This window comes from Glycine max, chromosome 6, assembly GCF_000004515.6.
Source record: "Glycine max cultivar Williams 82 chromosome 6, Glycine_max_v4.0, whole genome shotgun sequence".
Taxonomy (NCBI): domain Eukaryota; kingdom Viridiplantae; phylum Streptophyta; class Magnoliopsida; order Fabales; family Fabaceae; genus Glycine; species Glycine max.
Window position 1 is genome coordinate 50,641,582 of NC_038242.2, and position 23,293 is coordinate 50,664,874.

At 32.8% G+C, this 23,293-nt stretch overlaps 3 protein-coding genes across 12 annotated transcripts; 1 reads left to right on the forward strand and 2 right to left on the reverse strand.

The window, feature by feature from the left end:
- Positions 1-2,854: 2,854 nt before the first annotated feature.
- Positions 2,855-8,360, reverse strand: LOC100785487 (uncharacterized). 7 transcript variants are annotated; one of them, XR_414984.4, is made up of 9 exons: positions 7,738-7,925; positions 5,372-7,647; positions 5,152-5,290; positions 4,828-4,975; positions 4,494-4,739; positions 3,956-4,243; positions 3,706-3,750; positions 3,472-3,602; positions 2,855-3,128 (listed from the first exon to the last, which is right to left on the reverse strand). XR_414984.4 is itself a non-coding variant. In XM_006582370.4 (6 exons), the coding sequence occupies exons 1-5, from the start codon at positions 6,984-6,986 to the stop codon at positions 3,965-3,967; spliced, it is 2,427 nt and encodes an 808-aa protein (XP_006582433.1). In that variant the 5' UTR covers positions 6,987-8,360; the 3' UTR covers positions 2,855-3,128; positions 3,956-3,964. The 7 variants fall into 7 exon arrangements, 2 of the variants coding, with proteins under 2 accessions (XP_006582433.1, XP_014632375.1); XR_005892126.1 differs by having other exon boundaries at positions 3,935-4,096; positions 5,372-8,360; XR_001388850.3 differs by having other exon boundaries at positions 3,935-4,243; positions 5,372-8,360.
- Positions 8,361-11,295: 2,935 nt separating this feature from the next.
- LOC100793266 (protein FAR1-RELATED SEQUENCE 5) lies at positions 11,296-15,411 on the reverse strand. Of its 4 annotated transcripts, none has more exons than XM_014776890.3 (6): positions 15,263-15,399; positions 14,869-14,996; positions 14,599-14,719; positions 12,795-13,219; positions 12,435-12,646; positions 11,296-11,729 (listed from the first exon to the last, which is right to left on the reverse strand). In XM_014776890.3, exons 3-5 carry the CDS (start codon positions 14,696-14,698, stop codon positions 12,446-12,448), a joined length of 726 nt encoding a protein of 241 aa, XP_014632376.1. In that variant the 5' UTR covers positions 14,699-14,719; positions 14,869-14,996; positions 15,263-15,399; the 3' UTR covers positions 11,296-11,729; positions 12,435-12,445. The 4 variants fall into 4 exon arrangements, with proteins under 4 accessions (XP_014632376.1, XP_040872717.1, XP_006582815.1 ...); XM_041016783.1 differs by lacking the exon at positions 15,263-15,399 and adding an exon at positions 15,090-15,241; XM_006582752.3 differs by lacking the exon at positions 14,869-14,996 and having other exon boundaries at positions 15,263-15,411.
- A 3,159-nt stretch (positions 15,412-18,570) lies between these two features.
- On the forward strand, positions 18,571-21,564 carry LOC100527739 (uncharacterized). Its single transcript, NM_001249745.2, has 2 exons — positions 18,571-19,133; positions 21,170-21,564. Exons 1-2 carry the CDS (start codon positions 18,612-18,614, stop codon positions 21,302-21,304), a joined length of 657 nt encoding a protein of 218 aa, NP_001236674.2. The 5' UTR covers positions 18,571-18,611; the 3' UTR covers positions 21,305-21,564.
- Positions 21,565-23,293: the final 1,729 nt, after the last annotated feature.

Genomic DNA, 23,293 nt, shown 5'->3' on the forward strand with positions numbered 1-23,293 from the left:
ACAATGTTTTTGCTAAAGAATTTAAAAACCTTGAGTGTAAACTTTTTATATATAAATCAACTAATTAAAAACTGCAATGTGTGTTTGGTTTTATGTTGCTTACGTCGTCTTTAATGTAGATCCGATCCATTTTAAAGCTAGTTTCATTAAGTTTCACTTTGATGAATATTGGACAGAAATTTAAATGAGATTCAAAACATGTTATAAATATAATTTTTAAAGTAAGTATCATAAAAGTTAAACAATGACATTGAAAATAATAAGTGAAATAATTCATTTTTAATAAATATTAAAAATAAATTTCTAAAGACTTCTAATGATTAAAATTTATTAGCATTAAATATTTAGTGTTAAAAATAGAATGCATTAATTACAATAACAAAGACTTTTCAATGACTCATTAAACAATACATGTAGATTATGAAAAGTCTCCCATTTAAAAAACACATTAAATAATTGTTGAAAATAAAATACATTCATCTATAACTATTAATAAAAGTAATTATTATATACACATTTTTTATTCTTAAATTACCCTTTAATATATATAATTATTTTTATTTTCTTCATAAATCTTTAAGATATAATTGCTATGACTTCCTATAAAAAATTGCTACCGGTGCTTTCTTTAAGTCCTTTTTTTAAGATAGAGGCAAGAAGTATTTCTTTTGTTAACTAGTTATAATAATAAAGACTTTTCAATTATCTACTAAACATTTTATCTCTCCACCCCAAAATGATGTTTAAGGTTTTTTTGTTACATATCAAGAAAGTAAGTATTAGAAGAGAATTAGTATTTATTAGGGAATAATTTTACTAAAACATCTTTGTTCTATTTTTGAATAGATATATTATTAAGTATTTGAAGACCAAAACATTTATTAGAGAATAAAATTAAAATAAATGTTTGAATATCTCATTAAAAGTGAAAATATTATTCAATTTAATTTTTTTAAAGACTAAAACTCCAGTCAATTACACAAAAACGTCCTTTTTATTTTATAAAAGCTTAATAAAACCAAAATAAAAATACTAACAGTAAAATACCACTTGCCAAGTACTGTACCTTTTAGCATTACTTTTGAAAAATAAAATACAAAGATGAAGAAACCATTATATCACACCTTAACCATGATAGGGCCACATAACAACGTAGGGCCATTAGTTTCAAAGTTTTCAAAACAGACATGACCTAATCCTCTCATTATGTTCCTCATGTGATTAGCTCATGCTCCATCATAACAAACGCATGTGTCCTCAAATGGCTAAAACCTGTTTGGGAAAACAGTTTCTAAAAGTTTAAGTCAATCCCAAAAATTAAAAGACCAAAGTCCCTAATATTCCTCTCATCGGTTTAATGTTTTTCTCTTTTTTTTTTTGTTGTCAAAATTGACATGAAAAGAAGAGGCGTGAATGGCGCCATTTGGAGGGTTACACCAAAATGGGCCTCGAATCGCGCTAAGCAAACGGCGCCGAATTATGGATCCAAAAGGGATTAATTAGCATAATCACATTATCTAATTTCTTGCTTTTGTGTTTTGCTTTCAAATGTTATTGTGCTTTACTTGGTATTACCCAAACCCTATCTTCTTTCTTCCTATCCTTTTGGACCAAGACTTTGAATCTCCTCTTTCCACGATTTTAAGTTACTTAGTTCAATAAATATTTTGTGGGACATGAATAAAAATAAAAAGCAACCCTTGCAAAATGGGATGAACCATCTCCCAGACCAATATGTAGGTAGTTTAAAAAATATGTTGTATTTTGTACCAAAGAAGCATTGTACTTCATGCATATTACTTAAATTCTTCATCACTAATCCTATATTTTAGTGGCTTACAAGGAAATAAGTTTTGAATAATAACTTCTATCAAAATCAATATTTCTTCGTTAAAGAATTTTGAAGTATAAATTAATTTGTAATACTTTGAAGGAAAAAAAACGAAAGCTAGTTTGTAATAAAAACGAAGCTAATTCATATGAAAAAGGGAAATCCTTAACATACTTCTGAATATTTTAACTTTGATAAGAACTTCTGTTTTAGATTTTTTTTTCCCGTTTTTGATATAACGCTTTCAGTCCACGTTTTAAAAAAAAAAAAAAAAACCCTTCAAATCTCTGCAAAAAATTGTTAAGTAAACCTTCTAGTCAAATTAGATGTAAAGCAATGTACATACTTCAATCAAAGAATAAAAACAAATATTTAAGTTAAAAGCGATTGGCATACAGACAACAAATAGATAAAGGGAATTTGATGTAGTTTTCAAAATTCAAACATAGATGTGACTGTGAGTTAAAATTTGAAAATTAATTTCGTTTTCAATTTATAAAAGACTTGAAATTAGAGAGTATTGCATACGTTTTTGGGAACAGAAACGTGTATTTTGTTCATTCACAAGACAAGATTGAGTATTGATGCATGAATATTGTGAAAATGATGTCTCCTACGTACTAACAAAAATCAAAAACTGTTATCAAGAGTTGAATATATGCGTGTAATTCGGATATCCCATGCATCTGGGCAAAGTGGGTCGTGCAGGGAGATTGCATAAAGAAAGGCTTTTGAGTTTGCTTTCACCAGTGTTCTACGCTAACATTTCTTCGCCATAAAAATATATAGGTGATTGATGGTAATAATGTTATAAAGAATAATTGTTTTTATTGAAAAGATACTTCACACTTAAACATACCCGCAACACTATAATGATCTTCTAAATATTTTATACATCAATTATGTTCTTTGATAGATGTGAAAAGAAATGTTGTAAGATAAGTTTGATATTTTGCGAGGTTAAGGTATATTATTAAGTAATACTCGCGAGTAATTTCTTGTTTTAATCCTTTAATTTAGAAATTAAGGAGAATCTTGGAGGACTTTATTCCTTTATCCCTTAACACGAGAGATATGGTTGTGATATTTATTGGCTTTTAAAACAATCAGGCATTTGGACCAGCGTTTACTTTCTGCTTCACTTTTGGGAGTAATCAATCAGGCTTCACAGGAGCTACTTCAGGGAGTAATCAGCTCTCATTTTCTGCTCCATAGTTTGGTTAAGGAAACCTGAACTTCATATAGTGCAGGTTCCTTTGTAGTAGTAGCATACACAACCTTCTTAATTGCTAGACATCTGCATAGAAAAAGACGTAACAGATGCGTAAGTTTATTTAGTTCATCTTAACTGAATGCTCACTATACATTTTAACAACCACCTCCTATGTCCAAATACTTTACGATTGATCACAATCCTGAGCTATTTTGGAACTATCCCAGGTTTAGGAATGGATTTTTTGTAAATATTAAAAAAACTGTAAGCATTTTCAAATACCAATACATAAATCTTTCAGTTATAATCCAAGGTCCAAACATAATTCAAGTCAAGGCAGAGTTCAATCGAAAAGAATAAAAAATTGTAAGATTGAATCAGGAACATGAATAGAAAAAGAAAATTTAAATGGAAAACTGAATCGAACCCAAATCAGGAACTCTGGTAAGCAAGATTAATCATTGCCAGCAGGTTCAGCAAAAGTTGAATAGAAGTCATGGTTGGGAAGCTATGGAAGTTGAGGACATACAGCTGTGGAGGGCTGGAGGCTGATAAACCCTACCAAATGCACAAAATGAAATGTGGATAGAGAAATCAGAGTTATTTGGGGATAAGTTATTTTAAATGCTCTGAAAAATCATCACCCCGCCTTACAAATTACCTTTTGTCAAAACTGCTTAAGATAATTTTGAAATTTTAGAACAATCTGATAGGCATGACCACAAAAGAGCGTCAAACTGGATATGAGAAAAGGTAAATGCAGCAACTAAAAGAGAAAAAATGGCTTGAAATATATGACATGCAGTAAAAAGATTCATTAGGAAGATCTAACATAACTACGCAATTTGTTAGATAGAACATAACATAAAGTAGAAAACATGGTGTAGTACCCCACAAAGAGAGAGAGAGACCTGAATCTCTTAGAGCCGTGCAGTTGCTCTTCCACTGTTATATGGGTCTGCAATACTAGACAAAGTTGGATTATCTTCACTTTCACTTTTTCGGTTGGCTGCATTTTGATTTGTAGCTTTTGTGCAAAGGTAAGATAATGACTGCAGCCATGAAACCAGTGTGGGTTTGCGGACAACATCATCAGAATCAGCCACTTGTGAATATAACTCATTTAAAACAATGTTTTGTGCATCTCGTGGTAATTTAGTTATCAGCTGTGCCAACAGTTTCATCAAGTCGGGCAAGACCTAAAAAGTAGTAAAAGAGGCTTGCATAGTCAAGTTTTTAAAGACTATTTAATGCATATGGAATGATACAGTTTCCAAAACATCAATTTTAAGCACTTACACATTAAATGGATTATACTTTTTAACAGACAGCCCAACTTAAAGGCACATACCATCTTTGGGTTTTGGAAGGTATATATTGCTTAACATTAAATGATGTTGCAAAAATCATGGTACAATTCAAAGCAGTCGATCATAATTAACAACTTACTTGTATATCAATGAGGAAAACTAAGCGTAAAAGCAAGTCCAATAATTTCTTGCTTGGTTCTGGCTCTCCTTGCCACTTCTTCCACGCATCAGCCTCATTAGTGAAAACTTCAGAACAGAGCTGGTTGGCTTTTTCAACAAGACTGTGAACGCAATAAAAAATGGCAGGGCTTCCAGCAGGAAGATGTTGGACCATTCCTACAACCCCAGAAGCCATACCCTCAAAAGGAGTAATGCCAGGATATCCCTATATTCACATGACACAATAATATAAAAATGCATTCAAAACCATCAGTCTCAGATTTAGGATTGAGGTTTTTAGCATAACCAAGTACCAATAAGGATCTTTGCATGTAATGGAAAACAAGTTGCTCCTTCAATGAAACTTCATCGTTCTTTTCAGAATCCTTCCCCATAGTCATAAATGCCATGAACACAGAATGAGAGGCTCGGGCTACTTTTCCATTAGGGTGTTCCATATATCTAGTTTAGTTAAAGAAGGAAAAAAAAAATTGTGCATGATAATGAGGTCAGGAACTGGAAAATATTATTGCATGCATGTTTGGATTAGCTTATCTCGTGTACAAAATAGATCATAAATAAAATAGTTGGAGCAAAAACCAAGCAAAACCAAACATTACTTATTTCATATAGGATACAAGAACATAGTCGGAGCTACCATGTTTCTGAACACAAGGCTGGGCAAACATTCAATGGAAGTTGGAATCACTCGTAGGTAAAACAAAATGCGAGCCGTTTGCACTTCATCCTTGGACCATAAGTAATTGGTTTTCTGGTCTAGAAGACATACACAATCTCAAAAATACAAAACAATAAAAAAATAAAAGAGCAATTCACATTGAACCACATAAATCACACCTGGGCTGCTTGTCAAGTCGGCATAAGAGGGCATGGAGTTCACAAAAGAAGTACAAGCATCCTCGTTCTTAATACCCGCAACCACCTTGCGAATGGTCTCCATATACTCTGGCAAGCGAACATGGCGAAAATACTCCACGCAAGAAAACGAAACTAGTATCTTCAACAAGACGTCCATCTGTATTTCTTGAGCAAAATTGGAGTTCAACTTGTGTTTTGTCACAGCCAACGCAAATACCACAACCATGAGGAAAGCAGATTCTGCAAGTTTTTCCAAACCCTCAAGCAACTCATCCTTCTTGCCCTTAAGCATCACAGCCACTCGCCTATGTCCAAAGTAGACATCCCGACAATATTCCCACATAAGATTCTCCACCACATTCTTACTTTCCTCATCAGCCAAAACATATTGACTGCACAACACCCCTGTCACACCTCCTGCTTCCTTGAACAGTACACCATCCAGATGTTCCCTGATCTCCCTAAGTTCCACTCCACCCGAATCACATGAACTCTCAAACACCGATCGATACAAACGTGGCAACGGAAATATCTCAGTCAACAACGCCAAACCAAGACAGACAAACAAAGACGAATGCCCTGAAAATGCAACAGTCCGGGCCAACCCTATCGACACACACTGAAGCAATATCCTATCTTCTTCAGCACCATTGCTCTCGTTATCGTCATAACCAAACCTCAACCTCCTCGAAACCAAATCACCAACTATACCTTCGATCCTACCAACCACACAATCCTTTATCCTCATTCCAGACACATGCTCTGACAACCTCACACCGCGTCTCTCCAAAGCCCGCAACACTCCAACCCCAGCCATGAAAACCACAAACAACGAAGCATGACTCTTCTCCTTAAAACTCCCGAAACCTTCTTGGACCAAAACACGATTCTTGTCCGAATACCCGAAACCAATCAAATTGGACACAACCCAATCAAACAGGTAAAGCACCATGAGTCCATGAGCAACACACCCGTCTCCCTTCCCCCAAATTCGAAACAACAAATCCAACATCTCCACGCAACAAACAGTGACGGAACACGACAGAGCGTAACCAATTCCAGCGAGAACACGCGGCAGTTCACCGAGCAATTTACCCTTCTCCGCCGCCAACAGTACTTTCAGCATCATGTCCAGACAGCGCGTCTTGGTCTTTTCGGAAACGGAAGGCACGAAGGAAAACGCGCCCAAGAGAAGAACACCTTCGGGGGAAAAGGTATCATCTGGATGGAAGTGCGAGAGAATCTCGACCGCGGAATCGATTATATTGGAATTAGGGTTTGGGGATTTTCGGAGCCACGTGTAGAGGAGTGTGAAGAGGGGAGGGAAGGAGGAGGTGGGAGAAGATTGGAGAAGGGTGAGGAGGAGCTTTGCTTGGGGTTCTGCCACGTGGAGGGAGGATTGGGAATTGACTAGGGTTTGAAGGTGCTGCTGCTGCTGGGATTGGAGAGAGTCTCGGAGTGCGGTCCATGCTTGAACGATGGCTCGCGCGGTGGGTTTTGTGATGGTGGCGGCGGCGGCGGCGGCGGCGGCGTTAATGCCGCACCTAATGCTTAGCCATTCTTCGAGGAACGGTGTCTCAGTTTGCCTTGACATGGTTGTTAGTGAATTTGGTTGTGCTATTTACTAATAATAATACATTTGATTTTGATATGATTTCAGTTGCTTCCGATAATTTTGAAGTGAAACTCTGCGAATCGGAGAGTGAAAATGGCGCGTACCTGTGGCGGTTGTTGCTGTCTTGACTGTAAGTAGAATAGAAAGGGACTACGGAGGAGCAAAGTGAAAGAGACGAAACAGAATGAACAAGTTCTCAAGCAATTCCCTTCCAAGTTCTGACTTTGGTTTAGAATTGTAAAATATAGTGATATATATCAATCTTATTAGTTATTAGAGCAAAGGCTACGGTGGAGCACTCAATGGTCTATTATTATGTACCATAATTTTTAATAGTGGGATGAATTTAATTATTATAGGTCTTTTCACATTGGATCATCAACCCCTTATATTTATATTTGTTCTTTATTATAGGAGATGACTTCTAACGTTGGAGTTTCATTTTTAATTTTTTTTCTCACTCTCCATTGCCTCCAATCCAATGATGACCAGACCTTTCCTCAATGATTTCAATCTCAAAAGTGTGTGAAGAATCATTGTCATGAGGTAACATGACGTGAAAGACTTAAGGCTCTCACCGACAACATCGTGCATATCACCTACATAGAGGAAGCGTTTTGGGATCTCGCCTGTGACCACACTGACAATATAATTCAGTTCTCAGATCTCAATGGTTTTGTTTCCAGAACTAAACAACGGATGCTAGATCTGAAGGGAGGGAAACTCTTACTGTGTTGAAAGAAAGACTAAGGGTATGGAGCGCGTCAGTGACGAGATTCCTGTAGGTGGCGTCGTTGAGGTAGATTGGGCACATGATCTTGTTTTCATTGGAAACCTCAAGGGTGTTTTCACCGTTTTCGTCGTCCTGGTAGACTTTGATGATCCAAGCTTGAAAAAAATGATAATTCTTCAAACAATCCTAAATGGTAAACCCAACTTCCACACAAATATACTTAACTTATCTAGCAAATAACACTTTTAGAGAGGAAGATGTTTCAAATTACTTAAGGTTATTACTCTTGAAAGTTGTTTAACTTTAGGTTTGATTGCAAATGGGTCAATAATTCAGAATGCATAGTTTGACACAAGTATAATTTTGGTTTTTAATTCTATTGTTGAAAAAAGTATGGTTCAATCCAAGACGTGAGGATCTCATACCAATAGAAGTTGCATTTAATTTATTTTATTATTATTATCATCATCTTGAGTTTGTTTTGAATGTGCTAGTTTCTCTTGTGATTTGTTGATAGCAGTATCAACAACCAACAAGTAGAATGATGAGTTTCATATGAGCATGTGGATCTGGAGGTGGAGGAGGATAAGAAGAATAAGATTAGGAGGAGAAAGAATAATTCAATATGTAAGGTGTATGGTATAAATGTGTGGACCAAATAAATTCTAACATTAATAAAAAAAAATGGTTCATAATAGACCATTGAGTGGTCCACTGTAGTCTTTGCCAGTTATTAGTGCTTTTTTAAAATTTATTTGAACAAAAAATTATTTATAAACATATTTTTAATCCAACATATGTTGCAATTTGCGCAAAATTCAATCTCTATCTGCAATGAAGTGGACAATAAGTGTAGAAATTTCTTGTGGGGGGACACAAATTGATGCAATCCTCCTAAGGAGAGGACCCATCGCTAGAGCCATGGCTAGGAGACTCTAGGAAGATTGGGTTAGGGATACAGGAAAATGCTCTAGGGTTCTCATGAACCTTAGGATAGATCTTGGGCCCATGGACTAAGTATGAATCCACTTATCTTTGTCTATATTAGATTAGAGTTTCATTATTTTTGGGGTCTTGTATTTAGGGCTCTATAATGTAGAGATGATGCCCCTCAAGTTTAAGGTATCCTAGTAATGTAAGATTTTTTAACTCTTGTATTTTAAGGCATTTAGACTAAATTTTTTTGTATTAGGGATAGTTTTATAATTTCACATGCATTAAGTGTACTATTTGATGTTGTGTTGGGTGGAAGATGTCAAATCCAATTAAATCTCAGATGAGCCTAAAGGAGAGGTGAACATTTGCTTGCTACACCTCATTGTCACATCATGTAGTCACACTTCATGCATATCCTTCATGTTTTACATGTCTCATAACACCAAAGCACACTTGGTTAAGAATCTTGGATTTGATCTTGGATTAGTGGGCTAAATCATAACTGAAATTCACTAATCATAATTAGTGAAATTTTAGCTTCACAAATACAAATTCAAGTGAAATTTGAATTTTATTCAAAATTCTCTCTAATTTTGTGTGATACTTAGGCTATAAATAGAGACCTTGTGTGCACATTTTGCAACTTTGATGATTTAAGAAATTAGACTTCAAAGTTTAGACCTCATTTTTCCTCTTCTCTCTCTCAAAATTTTGTTCCCCTCTCTCCTTCTTCCTCCACTCATCTTTTCCTACCTTCAAGCTCTTATTCATAATTTCCTATGATAGTAAGTTTGTTCTTGACTCATCTTCTCCTTGAAGTAGCGTCTTCAATCATCGTTCCTCTATTCCACTGTCATTGATCTTCAAGAAGTAAATGACTCCATTGATGAAAAAGATCTAAAGCTTACAAGCTTTACATAGAGCTACATTACAGATGATCATAGGAAAATTCACACTATGGCTTGGAAGCGGATTTGTCAGCCCAAGTGTAATGGGGGTTTGGGTCTGCAAACATCCAAGGAAGCTAATCAAGCCTACTTAATGAAAGGTGGTTGGGAGTTATCCAGCAGGAAGAATGATCTCTGGGTGCAAATTATTCGATCAAAATATAGGTGTGGTAACTCTACCATTCCTAACATGGGATTTGAATAGGACAGGTTCTAACTTGTGGAGTGGGTTATGTAACACTTAGCCTCAAGTACATAATCAATTAGATTGGAATATACGAGATGGAGCTTTGGTTAATTTCTGGAATAGCTCGTGGGTACCTGGAGTTAGGAGTCTACTGAATGTGACTATAGGTACTGTCCCTCTATTCGAGCCATTCCTCCTCCCAATGTGATAAGAGGGGAGGATCAGTTATGTTGGAAAGGAAATGCTAATGGACAATTCTCTGTAGCTTCAGCTTATGAGTCCATTACTGAGCCTTTGCTTGTTGAGATTTGGAAGTGGAGGGGCCCTGAAAGGATCAAAATCCTACTTTGGAAATTTGCATCCAATGCATTATTAACGAATGAGAGAAGAGTTAATAGACGTATAGCTTCTGATCCATCTTGTCCTCGGTGTGGACAGAATGTTGAGAATGATGATCATGTCTTCAGATGGAATGGAAACAGTAAAGCTATTTGGTACTTAGATTCAAGGAGATCAGCAGCAGGTGGGGTCTTTAGAAATTAGGTTGGTGCGATTGTCTTTGCTTTCGCTGCTAATATTGTTTTCTGCTCTTTGATGCTGGCTGAGTTATGGACAATTTATATTGGTATTTCTATTGCTTGGACTAAAGGATTTCGTAAGTTTATAGTCGAATCAGATTCCAAGTTAGCCATGTATATCTTGATTAAAGGGTGTACTCCACCATCATCCTTGCTTTAGTATAGTCCAGTGCATTCAATCTTTTGTTGCAAATGGTGTTCTGAGTTGGAAGCATGTCTTGAGGGAGGGGAGCCAAGTAGCAGATAAGTTGGCTAACCATGGAATGTCTCTTGTTGAGAATCTTAGAGATTATGATTCTGTTTTACTTTTCCAGCAGCTGTTATAGCTGATGTAAATTCTACGATTTTCCCGAGAGGGTATTAGTCTAGTGCTTGGGGCGGTTGGCCCTTGCATTCACACAAAAAAAACAAAAAGCCTTTGTACTTTTATATGGATAAAATTTCTTATGTTTCCAAAAATCCCCCTACCCACAAAAATATACATACATATATATATATATAAAAGAATTCTAACTGTATATAGTTTATGATGTAAAAATATGAAATTATCAATGATACAGGTATTTACTTTATATCAAATAAAGTAAATAGTTGAAATTAGTAATTGATCTTCACAAAACTTTAATATAGATGAAAATTTAAAGCATTAAGGCTCTTTATTTTTATATTAGAGCCTTCAAGGGCTCTAATATCGTTCTATATATTTTATCAGCGGTCTCTTGAATCATATCTAATTTAATTATTTATCACATCAATATGACGTCACCAACTTGTTTTTTGTGAAAAACAGGCTCCATAAAGCTATCAAACAATAAACTACTAAGATTTATGATGTTTTAAATTTTTTCTAAAGTATTGACAAATATATAAAAAGAAAAGTTATAGGATCGATTACATTACACAGTAGTTTCTCGCGTGATAAAACATTCCAACACATTTCTCCTATAAACAATAATATTTAGCTGACAGCAGTTTCAAACTAAGCAAGTTACAATATTATTGTTGTTTACATTTTGTTCTGTAAAATTAGGGGAGTACAATAATGATACAAGATTACATCGTACCCTTAGGCTTAAAGGGGCGTAACTAGTTTGTGTCAGTTGCCAAAATGTCATAAAAACCTCTTTTAGCTTTTAAGCACTATGACAACCTATATAACTTCACAGTTTATATGTGTGTGTGTGTGTGGTGGCCTTCTCTTTGTGGCAAAGCTAGCCTTATCAGTTCTCCGAAAAAATAGGCTAGCCTTACCAAAGTATTCACTGAATCAGCATATGCAATTCATGAAGGATTAAAGGATCATTCTTTGAACATGACACGTTTTAGTGGTCACACCGCGACCTGCATTTTATGCGTAACACATTAATGCTAAGATCACCATTTGCATAAATCTAAAGCCATAATAATAAAATAAAAAAATAATAGATGCTAGAGCAACAGTCATTACATTTTTACAAATGTTTAGCTTCATAACCTTAAAGCAATCCAATCATTGAATGATTGAAACATAGTAACATACAGTTGAATTGGTTACAATAACATAAATTGATTATAAGTCTGTTTGCAATCAGAAGGTGCAGGAAAATAGCAGAACTATGTACCTTAAAAACATAATGTTCTCGATTTTTTTTTAAGAAATAAATCTTCAAGATATATAACCAAGATTTTATTTTTTAATGTAAAAGTAAATGAGTCTAGTTTGAACAGATACAAATATAAATAGTTAGACAATCGACATGCAAATAGACCCAGAAGCCTGAAACGATAAGGTTAGCACCCCAACTATATACATACATTAAATCAATACATCATACAGTATTATGAAATGGAAATCTACTTCCCAAACAACATTGAAATTATGCAAGACCAACTATAGACATCATTAACTGTTGCTAGGATACATGTACAGTTGGATACAGTTTTAGACTGAAGAAAAAAGTCTCGTTAACAACTTCATCAGAATTTTAGGTGAGAGAGAAAATTCTTTTCTTCAAGAGTATAGGAATGTTATAAGATAATATGTAAATGCTAAAAGTAAAAACTCACATGATGCACTGCTATGTCTGGTGCAAAAGCTCTTCTATGGATTCAAATTCTTTAAGATTATTAACTACATGATGAATTTTGGCAGATAGCTTTTCATTGTGCTCTTCAACAATTTTCATAAAAGAAGTCAACTGTTCTTGATATGTTGCACACAACCGTTTTTTATGCCGAAGCTCTGCTGTTAATTCCTGAATTTTCTTATCCTTTTCATCCTAAAACCAGAAAGCAACGGAAAGTGACAAGGAAATGTTAGCGACCATATCATTTTGAATCATAAAACAGGAAGTTACATAAAATATCCCAAAAGCAATACATTTTTCAACAGTAGAGTATACAGCTAGATAAGAAATATGAACCTACCATTGTTTGGCGTGCTTCACGTGGAGAGACTACTAATGGATGATTATGATCCTTCACAAACTTTGTTATCACCCATTTTCCAGACTTATTATATTTGATATGAATCATTGCCTTACAACCTTCCCTTGTGCTGGCCCTAGGTTTACGAACTGATGAAAATTTCCCTCGGATGCTGACACAATAACCCTCTTTATTACATCCAAGTCTGCGGGCAAGAATCCTACCATCCCTTTCTGAGCGTCGACAAGACATCACACGCATAACAAATCCTAAACGCCGGGCATATTCATCATAGAATATCTTAGCAGCATCTTCAGATTCAAATTCCATGCCTTCATATGGTTCCTGAATAGCATGATCATCGCAGATACCCACCTCTCCCCCAGAAGAACTCTCTAGTACTCTACACTCCTCATTTGGATCCACTGCCATGAAAATAAATCTTTTGAACCCATCAAAATGTTTTCTGATAATGAAAATAAATATTGCAGGAGATAACATTTTTGTCATTTGCTAAGAGTGAAATGTCAACTGTGTAGAAAGAACTTTAAATTCAAAGAGTGCAGTCATTCAATTTTAGAGAACAATTCAAGAATTCTATAGGTAATCAGAAGGTCTGTTTGTCATTTGAGATTTGACTCAATTCTCCCAATGTAGAACCCTTACCTGTCAGATGAATGCACACACACGCAGACAGGCATAAATCTTATTTTTGTTCATTTCATTTCCCTGCCCCCAATAAAAAGAAAATAAATAAATAAATAAAGGAGTCCAGTGGAAGGATGCCATCCAAGAAATCACCGCAACCCATGTGAATCCCCGGCTTTGTGTCTCTCTCAAATCAATGCTATGTTTCTTTGAGACAGAGTAACATACAACTGGTTTCTTTGGGTTTGGGTCATGGATCTTGTATGAGGTTTTAAAAGGCCATTTTCTCAGGGAATATTTCTCTGTTTTAGGAGGGTATGAGCAAAAAAAGCATAGAAAATGCAGAAAAATTAAGTAGAAAATGCATCATTGATGAACTGCATGAAGTTATGCACAGTATTTAAGGCATTTGGGAGGGGTTGCATGTTTTAGGATTAAGCAATGATGTTGAAATGTTGAATAACTAATTAACTATATCAAATTCAGACACATTGCAAAGATATAAACTATACACACCACAACAATCAACAGAAAATTAACTATGTAGCATGCAACAAACTGTAAATTAGAAGTGTAACTCCATCAGTACTGTAAAGCGGGCTTTAGAGGGTAGGTAATTGCTGATACAAACTTTCTTTGATTCATGTGTATCAATGGACTTTCCCCATATGCGATTCTGTTTTTACCGTAGTTTTTACTTTTTAGACTTTTTTTCTGTTATGTAAAAAAATATTTGAAAGCTGAAAAGTGGCAACTATGTTTGAGGAGTACCATAATCAAATACTATTATTTGAGCTAGTAAAATGGATATTGAGAAATGGAAACTAGGTAAACCACTTTTTTATTAAACTGGAGCCTCCTGCTCACTCCAAGGGGAAGGGTGCAAGAACTCCGGTTTACTACCTTAAAAGCCATAAACCTTCTGTATCTATTGTTTGTTTATATCGACAAATGCTAGTTGTTAGTATTATCAGTCTTTGTTACCGGGGGATTCAAACCAGTGAACTCGCCCCTCTTCCCTTCTACATCAATTGTGACTTTATGCAAAGACCAGGATAAAGTCATAAATAGGATGCAAAGCTTTATAATTGACATGCCTAATTTTTTTATTCATTCAGAATTCCATATAAAAAATTAAATGATTAGAATAGCACACCTTCATATGTTTCTTGATGCATCTGAACTTCATACGTACTCAAACCCACATCCCCAGAAACTCCCATATCATCATTACCATCAACTAATTGGGATTCCATATAGATGTAGCCTTATAGAACCTGTCCAGAATTAACAGATTGATATAATTATGAAGCTTGAACTTTTTGTCTTTAATAAAAGATTAGTAATTTTCATACAAAGGAGTATGAAACTGATAACAACCATACTCAAATCTGAAGTTTAAATGAAAGTACATTAAGAAAATTACCACACAAATTCAAATTAGCAGGTGCGGTTCCTTTTCTCAGCAGAACAAATATATTATTGTTATTATTATTATGGGCCTGTTTGGATACAAGCCAGAAGTGCTTTTGAGAGCTTCTCTCTACTGGAACCCTAAATCAGAATTGCAGATACAACTATGATAGTTACCCAATTGCACAAATCATGGATTAAACAATATAAGGAGCAAAAAAAATAAAAAATTACTTGATACAAGTCATGTCCTGAAAGTCGAAACCCAAACAAATTCAAAATAAAACCCAAACCCTTTAAAAAAAACTGCACATGTTTAACATCGAAATATGGAAGAAAAGAAACTCAATTTAATGATATAGAAGGAAAAAAGTGAAATGATGGTGATTTTGAGCTAAGTAACAAACCACCGGTGTGGTCCTGGCTCGGTGCCAGCCGTTGAAGTGCGGTGTTTGTCGCCACTTCACTTGAGTTCAGTGCCCTAAACCTTTGTGCGTTTACTGATTTTCATAAAACGTGATTTCAATTTCCAAGCATTTTCAACAACAATGCTATATGTTTTTTTTCCCTCAAGGAATAGTGTTGATTTAATTACACATTATTATTTTGAATTATTTTAAATAATATTATTTCAAAAGTTAATAAATTTATTATATATAATAGATTATAATATTATTGAATGAGTGTGTAAAATTTTATAATCATTATATAACCTTTTTTCTTTATTTTTAATTTAAAAAATAAGAGGTTTCCTTTTAAAAAATAAAAAATGAAAGGCTTAAATGCACTATTTTTGCATAAACGAGCATTGACCTGTATATTACACGGATTTTCAAAGAAAATAAACAATAACAAATTGAGTAATTAAATAAAATAAATAAATAAATTTAAAAAATTGTCTCGTCAACACATGTAATGACCGGACACTTTTAATAATATTAATGATAACTAAATTTATTCATGAAAGTGCGAGATACTGATAAATTATATAACCTTTTTTCTTTATTATATAACCCTTATTCTTTATTTTTAATTTAAAAAATAAGAGGTTTTCTTTTAAAAAATAAAAAATGAAAGGCTTAAATGCACTATTTTTGCATAAACGAGCATTGACCCGTATATTACACGGATTTTCAAAGAAAATAAACAATAACAAATTGAGTAATTAAATAAAATAAATAAATAAATTTAAAAAACTGTCTAGTCAACACATGTGATGACCGGACACTTTTAATAATATTAATGATAACTAAATTTATTCATGAAAGTGCGAGATATTGATAAATTAGTTTAAAAAGATAAAAAATTTAAATTTAATTATATAATATGTAAAATGTGTAATAAATTAATTATGTAAATTTAATAATAAATTAGTCTCTAAATTTTATAATTTAATGTCAAATTGATTACTGAAAAAATATAATTTATTATCAAAATATTTATTGAATGTTATAACTTAATGATAAAATTATCTCACATAACAAAAATAATTTATCGCATTTTTTTTACATTTTTATGAATTAAATTTATATTTTTTGTCTTTCAAGGATCATTTATCATCACATCACACTTTTGTAGACAAATTTGGTTATTTAGTATTTACTCTCTTTTTTTTTTTTTCTTAAATGCATGTTTTATAGTTTTCCTTTTGCATATGTAGACCCTATACTACACTACAAGTCGAATTTTCACTTCCTCCTCTTCTTCTCCCTTCCTCCTCCTTCTTCATATTCACCATCTTCATCTCCAACTCAACAACATACAACAAAAATCTTCAACTCCAAATTACCAATCACACCCACAATCCAAAATACAAGAATGAATGGTTTCAAAATTGTGGGAAACTAACTCAAAATAAAACCTCCAATTTCCTCAATTAGGATTCAATCTAATTCCCAGCCTCCTCCTCTGTCATGGCCACCACATCGTCGACGGGATCCAGTTCCCGTTGTGCCATTGCATCCTTATGTTCCTTGACATTTGCAAGGTGTTCCTCAAGTGTGTGATATCGCATTCGAGTTTGTCGTTGCGACAACCTTCACAACATGACAACAATAGCAAGCACACGTGTAATTGAGCTCTATGGTTTTGTTGGTACAAATTTGCCTTGCCTCCTCAACCAAAGCCACTCATCGACATGGTAGTTGCTATATTTATGTGTTGTCACTCCAAATCTGAACTTATTGCGATGTGTGTTTCAACTTTGTCAACAAACCACCACCAAGCCAAGTTACGTAACTTGTGAGATCTAGTTGTGTTGTTGAAAGACATGGATGGGGGAGGATGGTTGTGAATATGGGAAATATAGTTTTTTTTTAAAAAAAATTTGTAAATGTTTGATAGTGATGACTAAAAATCATCATCATCTTAATTTCCCAAATGGTGTTAAGTGTGCATTGATGAAATGACCATTTTGATAAAACATAGAGGATTAAAATTAACTTTTTAAAAGATAAAAGACTAAAATAAATAAATAAATAAAATAAGATAAATGACCAAATAAGACATTTGGCCTAAAATTAAAATAAAACTTATAAGTTTCATAACAATAAATAAAATAAATATGTCATGTACCATATAGTTTTTCTTAATTATTTTTGCAATATTAGAACAGGTAAACAGATTTTTAAGTTGAATATTTAAATTTTAGAAGGTTGATTAATAAATTAAAAGGAGAAAATATTTATTATAAAAATTATAGGAGAATATAATAAAAATATTTTTCAGTGAAGCTTAATAAAAATTATGAATAATATAATTATACACATCTAATAATTTTTTATTAACATTTACCATAAAAATTTGAGTATCAAACACATTTCTTGTCCTTATTTATACTACGTATTATTTATTTCCAATTTGACTGTTGTATGAATATTTTAGTTAATCTTTATATATTAAAATTCACTTCCGCCTTTTATTGTTTCATATTTTGTTTTTATTAATGTAACCAAAACATATATTTTATTCTATTAAATAAAAGACCTAACGGCAAACAAATAACAACAAAGTTAACGATAAAATACGGTGGTTGAATGATTAGCAAGCAAGGAAATAAACAGAAAATCAATTAAGGGGAAACTAAAAAAAATAATTCTACATCCCATGTCAGCCGGTTATTATTGCTGTCATGACACTAAAAATTTGATGCTATTATGTTCAAAAAGGTATAACCCGATTCCTTCAACAAAATATTGAGTTATTATAAATGACATAATATCTGTTTCTTACTTTTATGGATAGAAAAAATAATTCTTACAATTATATGAATAGATTTTGAAAGTAGTTAAAGAATAAAACAGTTAGAAAATAATTTATATAAAAAATGAGTATTACTAGTATTTTTGCAATGAATAGTAATTTATAGTTAAAAAGTGTAGGAAGAGGCAAAATGTTGGAGATCTGAGATGCAGTGGTGAAAAATTGAAGAGTGGATATTAATAAATAGGTTTAATTATTCATTTAGTTTTTATAATTTTTAAATTTAATGTTATAATTTTTATAGTTAACAAAGTGAATTTTTTTATTTTAAAAATTTAATAAGAATTTTTTTTAGTTTATGAAATTTATATTTATATTTTCAAAATTTTTTACTGTTAAATTGTTTAACTTTGTTACTTAAAAAAAATTAAAATGTAAAACTGAACCCATCTAATAACAATAAAAACTAAAAGAATAAGTTTGGTTTGGTTTGTAAATTTAATAAATAACAGTAAATAGCATACTAGAGATTGTTTTCTTGGTGGAATCAAATCCATGGACGACGCAAAACGCGAAGTGGAAGAGTGGGAATTGCTCCATCCAAACAACGACGACGATTCAATCGTGTTCGCTGGGCCCCCACTGGACTCTATCCGCCCCGATCACTTCTCTCTCCTAGACGACAACCTTAACCCCAATTCCAGTTGCAGCTCCAATTCCTCCTCCGAGGTCGATCGCAACTTCGACGATTCCTATGTCGCCAATCAGATATTCCCCAATCAGAGCCTCTGGAACGGAGATTCCGATTCCGATTCCGATATTCCCCGATCAGAGCCTGTGGTGGAAGAAGCTCAAGAAGAGAAAATACAACAAGTGGTTGAGAAAGACAAGAGATTGGTGTGGTGGAAGGTTCCTTTTGAGGTTTTGAGGTATTGGGTTAACCCTCTTCCTCTGTCTCTGCCTCTCTCTGTCGCTGCCGCTGCTGCTTTTCTGGGACTGTTCTTGCTTGGACGGACCTTGTACAGAATGAAGCGCAAGACTCAAACTTTTAACCTCAACCTCGCTCTCGATGATAAGGTCCCTCACTTCTTATCAATAACCTTTTCAGAATACATGCATGCGACCTTATTTTATATCCAAGTCTTAATCTTTCCTAAAATTTACTGTTATGAATTGGACGGGAGTATCTGTGTGGTAGCTTAACCTGCCTTAAAGTTAAAGCCTCTTTTCTCGAATGCTCATTAGTATATATATACTTTTATTCCTCAAGATGTTACTCGACAGGGTTGCTTTGATTCCTCAAAGGTTTTGTATTGCAACTTCAGGGATTGCCTTGTATTGTATACGTGGAGACTTTAGAGGACGAATGCAACACAAATAACTTCTTTTTGGAATAAATTGTATGTTTACTCAATAGTTGTTTTCTGGTTTTTGCTATTAATTATAACAAAAAGACAATACAAGAACTCAGTTGGCTACCAGTATCCATAAGAAAATGAATTGGAAACTCTAGACTCTTGTCTGTGTTTCGAATTATTGAGTTTTATGCCGGGCAAAGACAACTTAGTGATTGGATTGTGTATTATGCAATAATTTCTTGCGGTAACTACTGAGTTTTGTGGATTGGAACATGATTAGATTGAGATTTTCAGTGATATGAAAAGGGTGTGTTTAATCTGCTATTGTGTCGAGGGTGTGTTTAATCTTCTGTTGTGCCGGTCCTTACTTCTACCTACTGAGCAGTTTTGGATGGTTGGTTCTTAAAAGTTTTGGTAAAGATAAGAAACGAAAGGGGGATGGAGTTTAGTGTTGGAGTGTGCTTTGTGTTGTCCTTTGGTGCATTTAGTTCAAGAGGCAGACCGATCTTATATTTAAGGGTGTTACTATGTCCTCAACCTTGTTACAGGATACAGCTATGCTTATGGCTTTGATATTACGTTTTAGCTTTTCTACATTCCTGAGATTTTGTTCTTCTCTGTTGTATCTAGAATTTTCATGACCATGTGAGGGGAAGACCAATAGAAGCTGTTGATTCAATAGGGTTGATCAGATGAATGATAGCCAATAAATAGAGGTAGACGAAGACTTATGAAAACTGAGAGAAATCCAATTCCAAAAGGTTTTATAGAGTGATGGAACAAAATGATAGCATCCATGTAGGATGTAGCTTTTCCCACCTTGTAGAAATGGCTTTTTCTGTTGTTGTACTTGGAGATTTTTTTTCTTCTTTTTTTTTCCATTTTCAGTGTATCTGATCATTTCCTAAACTGCATTTTATGCATTTTGCCTCTAATGCTAATTCTTATCTAATAAATACTTTATTTGTTGGTGGTTGCTATATAATATTAAAGGATACATTATATATTCATGTAAACATGTACACCAAATAATTCTGCTCTAATTAATGGAAAAAACATGAATTTATTAGCTTGATATCCTATCTAGCTTTGTCATATCTTCTTATATTACCCTTTATGTATGTCTCCTTTCTGGTGCAATACCTATGAAGTCTAAATGATTTACTTGTTTCAGTAAATCAAAAGATTGTTAGTGGACCACAAATTCAAGAGAACTAAGCTAAGACAAATGAGAATATGCTTGATTACCCTGTATATGTTTGATATTTGACTTGGATAAATTCTTTTTGACTTCTGCCCTGCATATTGAGGGTCAATTCTTTGTGTCTCTTTTAGTATGCAGACCATGTTTAGTGTGTGGAGCAATTTGTGCTTGTTTCACTGCATTACATCAGTTAAGAAAAGCTCATAGAGATCATAAATTCAAATGCATGGCTTCAATTAGTGGTTCTGCATGCCTGTGGATTTATTAAAATGATTGGTAGAAAAAAAATGAAGAGCAGTATTTAGTTGAAATTTTTTTCTGAGTGATGATATTTTGAACTGTGACTCACTATAATGACTATATGTTTATAGTTGTTTTTTATCTTCCAAGTATTATGGTTTCACGTTGTTGAGGATTGGCCATGCATCCATATCCACTTCACTTGCATCATGCATATGATGGTTTTGTTGGTGTTTATCTATCTTCTTACATTCTTTGAAAAATCTCATGACATTGTCAATCTTGTGGCACTCTCAAAACAATTTTTTCAGAAGGTGTCTCAGCTCATGGGTCGTGTTGCTCGTCTTAATGAAGCATTTTCAGTAGTGAGACGTGTTCCCATAGTGCGACCACCATCTCTGCCAGCTTCAAGTGTGACTCTGAGGCCTGTGATAAGTATGAGATGAAGGATTTGACAAATTACTTGATTGAAAGTAGTGTGAAATGCAATAATTGTTTAATACTATAAGAATCCTTTTGTATGAATACATGTATGTATGTATCTATTATGTGTGTGGGAGTTGGATTTTATGAAGCTTTTCAGTGGCTTCTTGTATATGATATCCTATCATACTCTTACTTTTTATGTCTTGTCAATATGTTTGTGCTGTGAAATTAACTGTTTGTTTCGGTGTAATATTGAAAAAAGAAAAGAAAAAATTACAGACTTGGAATGTGTAATTTATATAGTTTAGAATTATGATCTTTAACTAAAAGATTGCCAGAATTATATATTGTAATAATAATAATTCGGTTTTCCATAAAATAATAATAATAATTTGGTTTTACATTTGTGATAATATTTAAATATTCTAGATTGAGAATGTAACAAGGAAACAAAGCAATGGGTTGACTTTTTGCATTGTCACCGTTCAATCTTGTTATCTTGCTAGTATAGTCTTGCATTATTTTCCAATAACCAATATCAGGACTACTTGTTTCTTCAAATTAGAGATATTTTTTTTGCATTGTTTTTAATAAGGGAAGCGTTTTTAAGAGTTTTAAGATAACTATAATGTTTTTTAGAAAGTTACAAAGAAAATAGATTTAGAAAGTGTACTAGTAGCTTCTGAAGTCTATGTTACATGGAGTATATAAAAAAATTATTTTTTTTTCATGTGGATTTTGACTTTTGTCATGATTTTTATGAGTACTCATTAAAGTATATTCGAGAATTGTACACCTTTTCTTTTTAGATGGAGAATTGTACACTTATTCGGGAATTGTACACTCATTAAATGTAATGTATTTATGTTAACTACAAAATTAACTATACTTACCAATGGGTTTTGAAAGAGACTAATTTTTCACAATATGGGAAACCAATGTTTAAATTTCTGCTGAAACTAGTTGCCCCCAAAAGGAAGAGATATGTGAGAAAAAAAAAAAGTTTAGGTATAACGTTAGATTATAATTTCTGGTTGGATCTTCTTCTTTTTCCTTTTGATAGTCATTTGACATTAATTGACGTATTTTAAGTTTAGGCCAAATTGTAACTTTAGTCATCTTTTAATTTTATATACCATTTTGGCCAACATATTCTTTCATGTGGTTTTTTTACAAGCTTTTCCTGAGATTTTAGTTCCCACATTTTAGAAACTTCATTATTTTGATCCAAATCGCAATATTGCATATATTTTTTTTAATTTTATTTTGGTCCAATTAAACCTAAAATAGTTTAATCAATTAAAATGTAAAACATAAAATAAATAAATGTATGGAAAATTGATGATTAAAAAAAAATTACAATTTAACCTTAATTTTGTTATGGCTTAAATATATTTTTTATTCATGTAATTTAGCACCTTCTTCATTTTTGTCCTTACAAAAGAAATAAATTTGTAAGAACGAAAATGAAAAAAAAAAATACTAATATGCAGGAATGAAAAATATATTTAAGTATTTTATTATTAATATTTTAAAATTTTCATATACATTATTCACTATATCTCATTTATTTTTAAATACTTTTCCAAATTTATCTTTTCCTTTCTTCTCATCACATTATTCAACTAAAATTTAATCTGAACTATTTTTATTCATCGGAAATTGATAGTTATGTTTACTTATATAATAATATTAAATTTATATTCAAACAGTTAAAACATAATTTAAGAATTTAATAAAATATTTTTATTACATTAAAAAATAATGACGACGCAAAAAAATGGTTTTCAATTTATTAAATGTATAAATTGGATACATTAGTTTATTTCCAAAATATTTAATTAGTTTTCAAAAAAATTATTAAGTTAAATTATAAAATAATTAAATAATATATTCATGTGGTAAGTATTTTAAAAATGTCATAATATTCTTTAAATAATTGATATATATATATATATATATATATATATATATATATATATATATATATATATGTATATATATATATA

Bases quoted from the DNA above. Each gene is read 5' to 3' on its own strand.
- LOC100785487 (XM_006582370.4), bottom strand. From the start codon at position 6,986: ATGTCAAGGCAAACTGAGACACCGTTCCTCGAAGAATGGCTAAGCATT. The intron at 5,291-5,371 runs GTGTGATTTATG...TATGTCTTCTAG, and splicing joins CGACTTGACAAGCAGCCCAG to ACCAGAAAACCAATTACTTA. The intron at 4,976-5,151 runs GTATCCTATATG...TAACTAAACTAG, and splicing joins GTAGCTCCGACTATGTTCTT to ATATATGGAACACCCTAATG.
- LOC100793266 (XM_006582752.3), bottom strand. From the start codon at position 14,698: ATGGAATCCCAATTAGTTGATGGTAATGATGATATGGGAGTTTCTGGG. The intron at 13,220-14,598 runs GTGTGCTATTCT...TTTTCATGGCAG, and splicing joins GCATCAAGAAACATATGAAG to TGGATCCAAATGAGGAGTGT. The intron at 12,647-12,794 runs GTAGGTTCATAT...TTCTGGTTTTAG, and splicing joins GTGAAGCACGCCAAACAATG to GATGAAAAGGATAAGAAAAT.
- LOC100527739 (NM_001249745.2), top strand. From the start codon at position 18,612: ATGGACGACGCAAAACGCGAAGTGGAAGAGTGGGAATTGCTCCATCCA. The intron at 19,134-21,169 runs GTCCCTCACTTC...CAATTTTTTCAG, and splicing joins ACCTCGCTCTCGATGATAAG to AAGGTGTCTCAGCTCATGGG.